Raw genomic sequence first — 12,447 nt, forward strand, 5'->3', positions numbered from 1 at the left:
CAAGATCTGACAATTCCTAACCTAGATCTAAACATTACCGTGGCTGGTACCGAGATAAGGGATTCCCGGAGGTGAAGAGGTGTTGCACCAGGAAGTAGATGAAGCAGCCCAGATATAGTCGTCGCCGCCGCAGCTGCCACCGTCGCCGACTGGAGATGCGTGCGCCTCTTACCTGCTTGCCGACGGGAGGAGGAGCTCAAAATTTGGGAGAGAGTGGAGGAGGGGGTAGAAATAGGACATGGGACGCGGCGGGAGGTGACAGAATCCTTCTCGCCCCCCTTTTCGCTTTTCGCCGATGCGCGTCGCAGCTCCCGCCATCTCCATCCTCGTCTCCGCGCGTGCGCCAAAGATTCCCTTTAAATCAGCCGCGTTGGAGATTTGCCTGCACCGCTGGAAACTGCCGGACATGGCAATTCTCCAGGGCCTGGCCCGATTTTGCTTTGAGAACCGGTTCGTGCAACAACACCACTCAACTCACGCAACCAAACGGACCTAAAATTGCTGGGTCGATACGAGCCAAGGGGCGGACAGCCTACCAAACGCGCCCCTAGCATCCCATTCTTGGTTCAAAAAAAAAAGCATCCCATTCTCGTTCTAGTAGAGCACCATGCATATCCTGTCAAAAAAAAAAGAGCACCGTGCATGCATAAATAGCAAGTGAGCCCCACCTACGCGTACGTATCGGGTCAAAGCGCAAACGGTAACGCGCCGCCCGCTGAAATCTCCTATTCCTCCTCCCATCCCTTCGCCTCTTCCCTCCCCTTTCGGCATCTCGTCGATCAACCACGCCTAGCCAACGATGTCGTCCGACGCGCCCCAGCCGATCCAGAGCCCCAAGGCCGCCGTCGACTCCCTCGCCGCCATCCTCGGCAACGCTCTCCCAGACTCTCTCGCTGGGGCCGACGATCCCGCATCCGCACTCCTCCACGACGACGGTGTCTCCCGCGCCGTCTCGGGACGCCTCCGCGGCGCCGGCTCGGGCGCAGGCCACGACGCGATCTGCGGCTGGCTCTACGGCGCCTTCCAGTCCGGCATCCCGGCGCTCCAGCTCGCGGTGCTGCGCTTCGTGCCGACGCTCGCGGGAGTGTACATGTCCCGCGCCGTCTCCCGGAAACCCCTCGCCGGGTTCGAGGCCGTGATCCTCACGCTGTACGCGCACGCCGTGGCGCAGCGGGGCGCCGGGGAGGCCGAGACGGTCGCGCTGCCCAACATGGCCAGCCCCAGCGTGTACCACGAGGCGGTCAAGCCGGCCGCGGCGCCCGCGGCGGCCGCCAAGCCTGCCAAGCCCGCCGACCCCGACCCCGACGTCGTCGCCGAGCTCTCCCCCGCGCTGGAGCCGCACGGCACCATGCGCGCCATGCGACGCGCCCGCATCGTCGGCGCCGTGCTGGAGCTCTACTACGGTAGGCTCGCGCTCATGCCGCTCTCCTCCAAGATGGACTTCTGCGAGTTCTGCGTCGCGTGGTCGGGGAAGCACGGCGGCAACGACAAGCCTCGCGTCGCGTCCGCGCGATCCCCCGAGGGCGGCGAGGAGAAGTGGCGGAGGGTGCCGCTGCCGTGGGAGCTGTTCCAGCCGGCGCTGCGGATCGTCGGGCACTGCTTGCTTGGCCCCGCCAACTCCGACGAGCTGAGGGCGCAGGCCGCCCGGGCGGCGCAGTGCCTCTACCTGAGGGCCATGGAGACCATGGACGCGCGCGCCGTGCTGGCCTGCAGGAGCCTCATCAGGCTGTCGCAGATGGTGGAGGAGCCCATCCCGGAGCCGTCATTCAACGCCATCGAGGCCAACATGGCAGAGCTGGAGGCCATGAGGGCTAACATCCTTAGCGGGAAGAACTAACAGATCGTCATTTGACGATCAGCATATGCAATTTGATTATAATTTGTAATCAGGGATTCAGAGGGACTAATTCAGGCATTGCAGCCACAGCAACATACATGGATAGCTTTTTTTTTCTCCTGTTTTCCTTTTGTTAACCAGACATCAAAGCTCAGAACAATCCCCTTCTGTTTTATTACGAAGATTCGAGAGAGTGGGCGACAGATTGAGTAAATGGTGAAAAGAATTGGTAGTATGCGTTATCTCTTTTAGTATGAATAGTAGATATAGATACTTCAAATGGCTGGCAAACTGGTACACATAGTCTCTGATCCCCATGCAGGATGCAGCCTCCAACTGAACTGACACGCCTTTCTGCAAAACAATCCTGGCCCTAATTTCATTGGTTCAACAATCCACCAAATGTGTTGCAGCACTCTGGTCACACCAGATGCCTGAACAAATGCCTGAAGCTCTTCGAAGAAAGAGTGGCAGAAGCTCCCCCGCTCAGTTGGCGCTGAAGAAGAGAAGGATCCTGATGATTACTGGCCCGGGGACACCAGAAACACTGGAGTCCAGGATATGGCCTAAGCTGATCTGACTTGGGTCTTGTTCAGTGTCTTCATGGTGGTGAATCAATTAAGGTTTTGCTGGCTATGCTTGCAGATACAGCTGTAAAGGAACAAGACGTTATCTTGGCCAGTTTGGCTTGTTAGTCTATATGTTGTTTTGTTTTTCTGAGCGTTAGCCTGTTGGAATGTAAGAATCTGAACTATGTTTGTTTCATTCTGAGAATAAATGGAACAGCGCGATGAGACTTTTTGATTCTAAAAAAAAATCTGGTCACACTCACACCACGGTCTTCTAGGCTTCTTCTAGATTGATCATTTGATTGGAGATGTGCTTCCCTATTCTTTTCAACTTCGCCGTTGGTCAGTCATGTACCTGGCATCGCAATTTTGCCTAACAGCCTAGCTGGGACCTGAAGTTTCAGCCACCTATTTCTCACACTGCGTATCTGCCATTGTGCTACAGGCTTACAGCAACGACCAGCGAGCAATGGAATTTTGCCATTCCTCGAATCACTACAGAGGGCGGCTGAACAACAAAGATAACATGGCCTCCAAATCATGGATCAATGATGCCATCTGCGATCAATGCCAAAACCCTTGAGTCTATACTTCAAGGCCTGAACTCGGTGAGGTTGTGCATTTCAGCACCACACCTCCCGCTATACGCAGTGCAGACGTGCAGTTCCATGAACAATGATACTGCCTGCCTGGCCAATCTGCTTTGCAACCTGCGACTGAATCCTTTGAAAACCACGAAATGATTGAGCCTTCATGCTACAACGATCAACCATTGAAAACCACGAAATGATTGAGTCTTCATGCTACAACGATCAACCATCTAGCTCGGAATGGATGGCCAGCTTTCCTGCTGGGTAACACTGAGACAATCAAGAGAAATGTTGTCGTGTGCTATCAAGTTCATCAGTGCCTCACTTTTCTTTAAAAATCATCAGTGCCTCACTTTTCTTTAAAAATCATCAGAGTATCTGTGGAGAATAGAGATATTTTTGAGGTAAAGTTTCAGAAGACAAGGAAAATGTTGAGAGGAAAGGCACGTTACAACCGCAGAGTATAGAAATTTCTTCGACAGAATTTAACCAGACCAATCAATCGAACAACAAAATTAAGCAATATATCATTAGAATATAAGAAACCTTATATATGTCCTCTCTTCTATAGATCGATTCAACCATCCGCGAATTGGCAGGACAAAGGGGACTTTAACATCCCACAAGTTTTCAGACTCCTAAAAGGCTAAAACATCCCAATCGACAACTTCACGGCAACATATTGCCAGCCAGATACAGGGTAACCGTTCCCCTTTCGCCTTCTACCGATGACGCTCAGAACTCCTGGGAGGCCGAGTTGATGTCCACCTTGCCGCCGGCCTTCTTGGGGAGCAGCACCTGGTTGATGTTGGGCAGCACGCCGCCGTTGGCGATGGTCACGGTGCCCAGCAGCTTGCTCAGCTCCTCGTCGTTCCTCACCGCCAGCTGGATGTGCCGCGGCAGGATCCGGGTCTTCTTGTTGTCCCGCGCCGCGTTCCCGGCCAGCTCCAGCACCTGCGTATATACAGAACCGATCAAACCCCCGATTCGAATCACAGAACGAAGAACCCCTCGACGCCGGAAAAAAAAAAGATCGGATCCGCGTTGACCGTAGGGGGAAGAGGGGGATTGGAAGGTTACCTCGGCGGCGAGGTACTCGAGGACGGCGGAGAGGTAGACGGGGGCGCCGGCGCCGACGCGCTCGGCGTACTTGCCGGCCTTGAGGTACCGCGCGATGCGGCCGACGGGGAACTGGAGCCCGGCCTTGGACGAGCGCGACACCGACTTGGTCGCCTTCGCCTTCCCGCGGCCGCCGCTTCCTCCGGTGGAGCTCATCGTCGATTGGACTTCGGGGGTCTGGAACTGGAAGCTTCTAAACCTTTTCGAGATTGCGGGGGCTGTGGGGCGAGTTTCTGCGGCTGGGAGGAGAAACCGGGCGGGGTTTTATAGCGTAGGGTTGGGGGTGCGGCGCGCTGCGATTGGCTGGGACGGGAGGGGGCCGGATCGGTGACGTGGGACGCCAGCTTTGGGATAATAAATCGCTTCTTTTAATTTCTCTCGGGAAATTTTATTAGGGAGTATTTTTCTTTTTGTTCCTTTTCGCATTTCCGAACCGGTTATTATAGTGAGGCCTGTTCCTTTCTGAAAACAAATGACCACTCAAAAAAAGATGTCGAAGATTAGTCTAAACTAGGAGGCATTGGCGCGGCGCACGCCGCACCCGTGACATTTTGATTGCAGAAAAAGCACTCATATAAAGTAATAAAATCGAGTAGGTCTAGCATATTAGTGGTGTGTAGCATGAAATCACGTAGTGTATATTTTGAAATTAGGAGTGTAAAAAATTGTGCCAGTCGCAAATCGCACGTCACAACTTATTTCTAGATTTTGTTGCTAAATGCCTACAATGGCCAGTGAGCTAAAACCAGAAGAATGGGTTATATTTTTCATATGCTCTCCTCTTATAGTCTTATAGATAGGACGAATAAAGAATAAAGTTTTTCGATCACTTACTTCGCTCGCCTTTTTTAATTTTTTTTAACGCAAATAGGTTCAGTCTAATAATTTATTTTAAGTGAACTACTGGGAGTAACGTGTAGATGGGATCCTAATGGAACCATGGCCCATAGGCTATAGCCCTTCAGTGTTGTTTGTTTTTTAGTACGTGGATTGTCTTTCGAGGGAATTGCAGTACATGGACTAACTCAGGGAGTTGGAATGTCTTCCCCCGGGATCCCCTTTCTCACTCCTCTGGCTGGAGCTTGGAGTTGAGCTCTATCGCCATTGATTCTGGGTATCGTTGATGTCAGACGACTCGGGAAGAAGGAAGGCTCGATCTAATCATGTAGCGGTGTCGTACTTTGTTCGTTCAAGGTGGTCACCTGGATGGCCTCGCTGCTCCGCGGCAGCGCGGCGGCAAAGCGGGTGGCCTTTGAAGGGCGGGGGTCCGCTGCAGCCTGCAGGGGCGTCTGTGGAGGGATTCTAGAGACTTGGGTGATGGAGCTCGTAGTTTAATGGGGACTCCAGACAGAGATGTGGCTCTCCGCGGGGAATCGGCTCCACCGTCATTGCCAATGGAATGGAAGGCAACCGAATAATCGGTATGTTTCTCTCACAGTTTACTAAAAGCAATTTCGTTCGTATGCTTTATTTGAGTGGGCGAGGCAACCTCAATTTCTTTTTTGCTAATTAGAGTGTAAAAACAGCAGAGATTTCAGCTCCATCTTTAGCCTGTTTGAATGATATACCTTATTCTGGTCTTTGTATTAGAAACCACATTATGCCACTGCGTAGAGCAAGGAGTTATATCTTGGCACTGCTTGGAGTGAGTACAATAGAAAAAGAAGTAGAAAGATGGACAAATAATAGGGATGATCTTGAGAGCAGTATATAGCGTGGAAAAGGAATGACAAACCATGTCACAACTCACAATACAGTATCAACAGGTAGTAAAATGGATATACAGCGTGACAGAATAAAAAACTTCATCAAAATCTCCAGTTACATCAAGGAACTACACCTTTATCTGTCATCCTGGGAGACTATGTCACATGAGGCCAATATCCTAGCCACACCTGCGAGGCATGCAAGGAATGCACTGCATTACTGATAGGTAGTGGCGCATGGAATATTCATACACAAGAGCAAGGACAAAGCACAACAGTGTCAAAAATAGTTCCACTACATGGTTCTACGCAAACAAAGCACAACAGACCATAGATACTTGCCCAAAAGGAAAACATACTCTTGATGAACAAATTGTGCAGGTGTGAGTAAAGTACAATGATAAGATGAATGGCTTTCCACAACCTAGTTTGTGAGACATTAGTAGTCTCTTTTATCTTAGGAGGAGAGAATGATGGCTTAGTCTAACAGGCCTGGTGGAAAAACTAAGAGATGGGATCTGCAATTATACAAAGTGACTTAATATTATAGTACTTCAGCTACTTAATATTACTTTATTAGAGGTACTCAATATTACAGTAGCTCAATGGTCTGTTCACTCCGTTGTAGAGCTGCTAGAAGGGTGGCTCATATTCTACATTGGTGTCGTGGTTGAGCCATTGCAAAGAAATTGTATTCTTCTATATAGGTTCTCTGAATGGCTAGTTCTTGCAATCACCATGGCCTTAATTAATTTCGACAGCTTTTGCAGACAAAACTATTTACCACGATATTAGGTGTTTAGGCATGGTTTATGCAATTTAGCTCTGGCTTTGCATCTTTACCCGGGCAATTGGTCTATTTCTTGTTCTCGTAACCTGTACTGCAAACACCAAATATGGATTTATGCAATCATATATAACTTGTATAAATGTATGCCTTCTTTTCCCTGATCCAGTCGACCGCGCCATGTATACAGTGTGGGAGACAGTCTATTGATGCTGGATCAGCTTTAACCAATATGATAAGTGTCAGTGTGAGATTGTACCTCTCCTAGGTCTGAGTTAAGTGGTCCCATGACATCTTCGGTGGGCGTGACTTCTGTGGCGTCGCAATCCTCTGCTATTCTTGGATCTCTCAAGTGTGCAAGCAGGGCAGGAGGTCGTACCAGCGCCCGCAATTGGGTGGGATTCATTGGTCAGGTCAACTCTAACCACACTAAGAGTTATGTACCAACTTGTAGAGCGTTAGCGTCAGCCACCAGGAATTTGTTTCCCCATAATATCGGCCATGTCAGGTGGGATGTAGTATTAGTAGTATGCTCAGTCCTTGATAGTGATCACAAAGAGCATCGGATCTCTGCATGTGCTTGGAATGGCAGGGGAGCCAAAGAACGGAGTTTAACCGACTATCACCTCATCTTTAGAGGTTAAGGTCAATGTCGGTTCTGCTGGCGTGGAGCTTGTACCTGCACAAGGCAATATTGCAATCATAACGAATATGTTTGACATGTTCACTCTCAGAAATATAAAAAAATCAGCTATGCATTCGGTTCCGCTGGTGTGGAGCTTGTACCTGCACAAGGCAATAATGCAATCATAACGAATATGTTTGACATGTTCACTCTCAGAAACATAAAAAAATCAGTTATGCATCCAAGATATTTTATTTAGACATCCAAAATTGTCTACATATCTTCTAAGCATCACATAAAAGCAATGATATAGAATATGAAATTATGGGTGTACACCAACAAATTAAATAATAAAGATGGTAAATGGTAAGGTTACGCATACACTCAATTTTGGAAGCACTGCTTATGAATTTTAAAAGTAATCTAAAAAAACTATCCATAGCTTTGTCGCTATAGTCCACTTGCCAGCTGTAAATATTTGACGTGACCCTGGTTGCAAGAATTAATCAACATACGTACCGTATATCCATTACTCGTTGTGTATCATTCCTGGCAAACCGTCAAGCAAGGAAGCACACACTTAGCAGATGCACAGTTGAGTTACATCAGCCATGGAAAGAGGTCTTCATAACATCCTAGGACATGTAATAGCAGCACGATATTCGTGCTATACATTGAAAGTTGAAAGCCTGGAAGTTGAAAGCCTGAAACGCACAGACATCATGAGAGAAAATGGCTAGTGACCTCATCCCTAGCAGCGAAGTAGGCACAACCTATCTTCACTTTGTGAAGAGAAGGACAGATAAATAAGCTGAGGTAATGGTGCATTGTTTTTTTAAATAAGGAGACAAAATAATTTCAATGCTGGAAACTGCAGAATATCACCTCACAGTCCACAACAATGATCCCTACATCGTATATATTCCTTCGTGTTTGTTGGTCTCTGTTTTCCCAAATGCGGACAATGCGTGCGAGATTTTCCATTGATAGGTCTTTGGGTTTACATCTATAACCAATTAAGTTCGCATGCTGTATTTGGTCGGTTCTGCACAGAAGAGGAACTATTCAGTAGGGAATAACCAAGGAAACATCAAAAAAGGAATCAACAATGATATTTATAGACAAAACCTGTGTTTGCCCATGTGTTTGCCTGAATCAAATGAAGCTCCATTTTGCTAGAATGCATGGCGATGGAACTGTGTTGCTAATCAAGATCTAGCTTTTCAGGAGCACTGGTTCTATCAGCGAGGCCTGGATGAAAAGGGGCTGCTCGGTGGCAAGTGGCAGCAACAGATGGAGAGCCAAAATCGAACTGGTTGACAGCAAGGGGTCGCGGAGGACAGTGAACAATGGAAGGTGAATCGAGGTACTACAGCTGGTATGTCCCTCTTTCTTGAATTATTAAAACTGAACTTCCTTTACATACATCAGCCAATTGTATCGGTCAGCTCTGAACTCTTTTTATTGAGTTGAAGGAAATAATTGTATCGTTCTCAATATTACTTTCCGTTTGCTTGGCATGCAAAGTTTTGTTCTCCCTGCATATAAGAGTAAGCTCAAATTTAAAAAGCAAAACATAAGACTAATACAAAGAAACTGTGGCTCTTTATTGAATGAACTGGTTATGGCTATTAGAAGCGCTAAAAGACAGATGAAATAAGGGATGGTGTGCAGTACACTGAATACATTTAAAAAAGCAATACAAAGTACATAAGAGGAACTACCGGCTATGCCACAACAAAGTACTATCTAGTAATAGTAAGCATACATAACGCAATAGGGACACGGTTTGTATTAAATAAGCTGCATCCACGTTTGCGGATAGAAGGGTAAGCACTGAATACACGTTGTTGGCATCTACGAAAATTGGCTTCCTGACATCTGCAGACTTCTGAAGTTAGCTCCCTGACTACAGATTTGCATATACAAATAGAAAACAGCGTGGCTTCCTAGCATCTGCAGACTTCTGAAGTTAGCTCCCTGACTACAGATTTACATATACAAATAGAAAATAGTGTGGTGCGTAATTTATAAAACTCACTTCAAAAGAACCTAGGTAGAAAACACAGCACATGGGCGCAAGTTTTTCTGAACTTTGCCCATGAAGATCTCCTTCATTCATGGACGACAACGTGCCAATTTTTGACCTGTATGTAGTTACAACTGTTATACTGCAAAATCCAAGCAAATATATTGCCATGAAAGGCTGTAAAAATTTGGGAAAACCTGAGAAATACATGTGAACTAACCTTAAATAGGTTCCAACGGCAAACATAACAAATATTCAGTCAAATCCATGAATTTAAGGTACATAAATTGGTCGACTTAAGGTAAAAAAATTAACAAAAAGCAAAAGACTTGGCAGAGAAGGTACTATCACTGGAAGGAAGAACTCAATTATATGCATGACAATAAGAGTGTACCGGTAGGAAAGAAAACCAATCTTTTTTTACAGGTGTTGCTGCTTTGCTGCTACCTGAGCACGTCACGTTGCTGCTTGTTCTTTTTTGCTTATGAAATAGAGACATGAGGAAGACGTAGCCTACCGGAGTCTTACCGATGGAGAAGATGAAGCTGGACCTCTTTACCTGATCCGCCCCTGCCTCCATCTATGGGACAGTACGGGAAGCTTTGTAGTGGCACACAAAAGTGACGCCGTGGGCGAGCTGACGCGTATGCAAGTGCGGGACAACTTCTCACGGCGCCCTCCATAAATGCAAGATCACTGGCGGCGTGGATAACTTCTGATGGCACCCTCCATGACTGCAAGATCACCGGCAGCGATGCACAGAGAGCTTCGTATGGCGACCAGGACCTCCTCCAAGGGGCCGAGGTACGGGATGAGGCAGGAACCGCTGCGGCGAGGCATGGGCACCGCTGTACCAGCGACCATGCCTACTTCAGAGGATGGCCCTAGGCTCCTCCTCCACGCCATCAGACGTCTGGAGAGAGATTGTGGCCTGAGAGGGGGAAGAGGGCGCCGGCCCTAGTGGGAGGAGATGGGCGGCGAAGATAGGGAGGAAGGAGAGAGACGGGGGCAAATCGGCTGCTCGCATCGATCGATGTGGAGTCGTGGGCACCGCTTTTTTTTTTTTTAGATATCGTGGCCACCGCTTTGACTACTTGCGGCTTTGACCAAATCTCCTAAAAATGGATGCAAAGGGCCAACAACCGGTTGCCGGTTACCCAGGAAAAAAGAGACGTGTAACAACTAATAATAGAGCAAAGGGTGGAGGAAAAAAAAAAAGAGAAACGTGTCATGCAGTGGCTGGATAAAGGAGTGGATAAATAGGCTGTGAACAGTAGCTGAATTGTTAGGAGAGCGTGAAATCAGCCACCCTTTATATAGGGTATAATTTGAACCTCGTATCTATAAACTAAATAGTGGCTAGATACATCTAAATTTAGATAATTTTTTTAACATCCTTTTGTGGATCGAGGGAGTACTATAATCACGTGGACATGAGTAAGCATGTAACATCGCCGCCAAGCACGCCTCTCTCCAAGGTGTTGCGAGGAGTCTAATATCAACGCTTGCTAGCTACGTCGAGGAGGCGTCTCGTCCTCTTCGTGAGGAGGTGGCAAGTCTCAAGCTATTATTGGCACACCTTGGTGATTCTTTGGAGCCGACAGAGGCATGCTGTTCTGGTGGGTAGGAGCACGACACCGCGCAAACTTTGTTCTCGTTTGTCTCGGCTGAGCATAAGTCATATGTGGTTGAGGACGAACATATATGCAGTTGTTTCTCTCCTCGCGGTACCTTTGCTAGTCGTCGCAGCTTGTTTTGTTGACTGCCTCTGAAAGCGAGGGCATGGACGGGGTCTTGGCTCCGGTCATGCATATCATGCCTGAGCTCGTGGAGTTGTGTGACCGTGTGGTTAGGCCTTCTTCCTTCGAGGAAGTAAGGTCTGGCTCACATGAGATATCGGTTGTGTCTTCTTCACCGAGTCATGCACTTGCCTTGGAGAAGACTGATGGTGTTGATGATACAGTCTCTCTCTTGCATGTGTCGGGCAGGCATGTGATTCTTTTTGGTGGTGGGGTTGTTTAGTCAGGACTGTTGTCAATGGTGTCGGAAGTTATCGTTGCTAGAGAGGTTTGTGTTTTTTTCACCATCTTGGCTACTGCCTACCCTGGATCCACAATTGATCGATAGGTGCCATCAATATCATTGCATGTCTTTGTCGACACGTAGCTAGGGTGTCGTGTTTCGAGTGTTCATGTGTGTGGCCCCATTGTTCGGGTTTATGATTGGCTTGGTTGTGTGTGGGTGTGATGTTTGTGTGGGCTTGACCTTGTTTTTATAGGTTTTTGGCTTTTTACCCAATTTTTTCCTAAAAATTTTGCACTTTCTTTTTAATTGATGGATGAGGTAAAAAAAAATTGCCTCTGTTTCAAAAAAAATTTAATTTGTAGGAGCTGGAAAATTGCAAAAAATAAATGTTTTTCATAGAAGAGGAAACTCCGCCTAAAGCTCCATCAAAATTTACTTTCTATAGGCCAGGTTCAGGTTTCTTCCATTTATAATTTTTTTTGGCAGTTTTGTTAACTCCTTTTCGAAGTACAGCTTCGATTCATGAGTCCAGAGCCGAACCTGATTTTGTAACTCTCACGAGCTTCGAACTTTATCCTGAATATTGACATCTGTTCATTCTGTTCCACCAACACCAGGAGCATCACAGGTCCGGCGGAATCACATGCACTCCAAATCTTACCCTAGTCAAAGTAACGTTTTCCCTGCTGAATCTGGTTTGCTCTCCCGCCGTGTGTCTCTTCTTCCACCTCATCTAGAAGAAGACAACTCGTTCTGCGGACGTACTACCTTTTGTGGGAGGAACTGCGGGAAAGAAACCTCGCCTCGTCTCCGCACCATCCGGTTGTCCCGCTCCTTACTGTTACTATGATGTTTGGTTTCTTTACTTGTTGCACTTATCTAGGATCATACTAGGAACATCTCCACCACTAAAGTATTCACCTTTACCTTCCTCTTTGCTAAAAACTGAAAAAGGCTTAAAATTTGTATAGAGCCCATTCACCCCCCCCCCCCCCCCCCCCCTCTTGTCCGCTACGATCCATCCAGTTACTCCTATTGATTTTTTCTTAAACAAGTTCTGTTGACTACATTTCTAACAGTCAACACAACACTAAATTTAGAAGCAATACTCCTAGTACTACTGAAGCCTTTGTTCAAACATGAGCAAATCATGCTCAATG

At 47.4% G+C, this 12,447-nt stretch overlaps 2 protein-coding genes and 1 long non-coding RNA gene across 3 annotated transcripts; 1 reads left to right on the forward strand and 2 right to left on the reverse strand.

Annotated features, from left to right (window-relative positions):
- Positions 1-701: 701 nt before the first annotated feature.
- LOC127293112 (uncharacterized) lies at positions 702-1,951 on the forward strand. Its single transcript, XM_051322668.2, has one exon. The coding sequence runs from the start codon at positions 800-802 to the stop codon at positions 1,835-1,837; it is 1,038 nt and encodes a 345-aa protein (XP_051178628.1). The 5' UTR covers positions 702-799; the 3' UTR covers positions 1,838-1,951.
- A 1,697-nt stretch (positions 1,952-3,648) lies between these two features.
- Positions 3,649-4,316, reverse strand: LOC127293113 (probable histone H2AXa). Its single transcript, XM_051322669.1, has 2 exons — positions 4,077-4,316; positions 3,649-3,950 (listed from the first exon to the last, which is right to left on the reverse strand). The coding sequence occupies exons 1-2, from the start codon at positions 4,269-4,271 to the stop codon at positions 3,732-3,734; spliced, it is 414 nt and encodes a 137-aa protein (XP_051178629.1). The 5' UTR covers positions 4,272-4,316; the 3' UTR covers positions 3,649-3,731.
- Positions 4,317-5,882: 1,566 nt separating this feature from the next.
- On the reverse strand, positions 5,883-7,282 carry LOC127348468 (uncharacterized). Its single transcript, XR_007879790.1, has 2 exons — positions 6,868-7,282; positions 5,883-6,010 (listed from the first exon to the last, which is right to left on the reverse strand). It is a non-coding gene; the product is annotated as an uncharacterized lncRNA (long non-coding RNA).
- Between the last annotated feature and the right edge of the window lie 5,165 nt (positions 7,283-12,447).

The sequence above is a fragment of the Lolium perenne genome, chromosome 4 (genome assembly GCF_019359855.2).
Source record: "Lolium perenne isolate Kyuss_39 chromosome 4, Kyuss_2.0, whole genome shotgun sequence".
Lineage (NCBI taxonomy): Eukaryota > Viridiplantae > Streptophyta > Magnoliopsida > Poales > Poaceae > Lolium > Lolium perenne.

Excerpts from the sequence above, each read along its gene's own strand:
- LOC127293112 (XM_051322668.2), top strand. The coding sequence starts at position 800 with ATGTCGTCCGACGCGCCCCAGCCGATCCAGAGCCCCAAGGCCGCCGTC.
- LOC127293113 (XM_051322669.1), bottom strand. The coding sequence starts at position 4,271 with ATGAGCTCCACCGGAGGAAGCGGCGGCCGCGGGAAGGCGAAGGCGACC. Across the intron at positions 3,951-4,076 it reads TCGAGTACCTCGCCGCCGAG|GTGCTGGAGCTGGCCGGGAA; the intron begins GTAACCTTCCAA and ends GTATATACGCAG.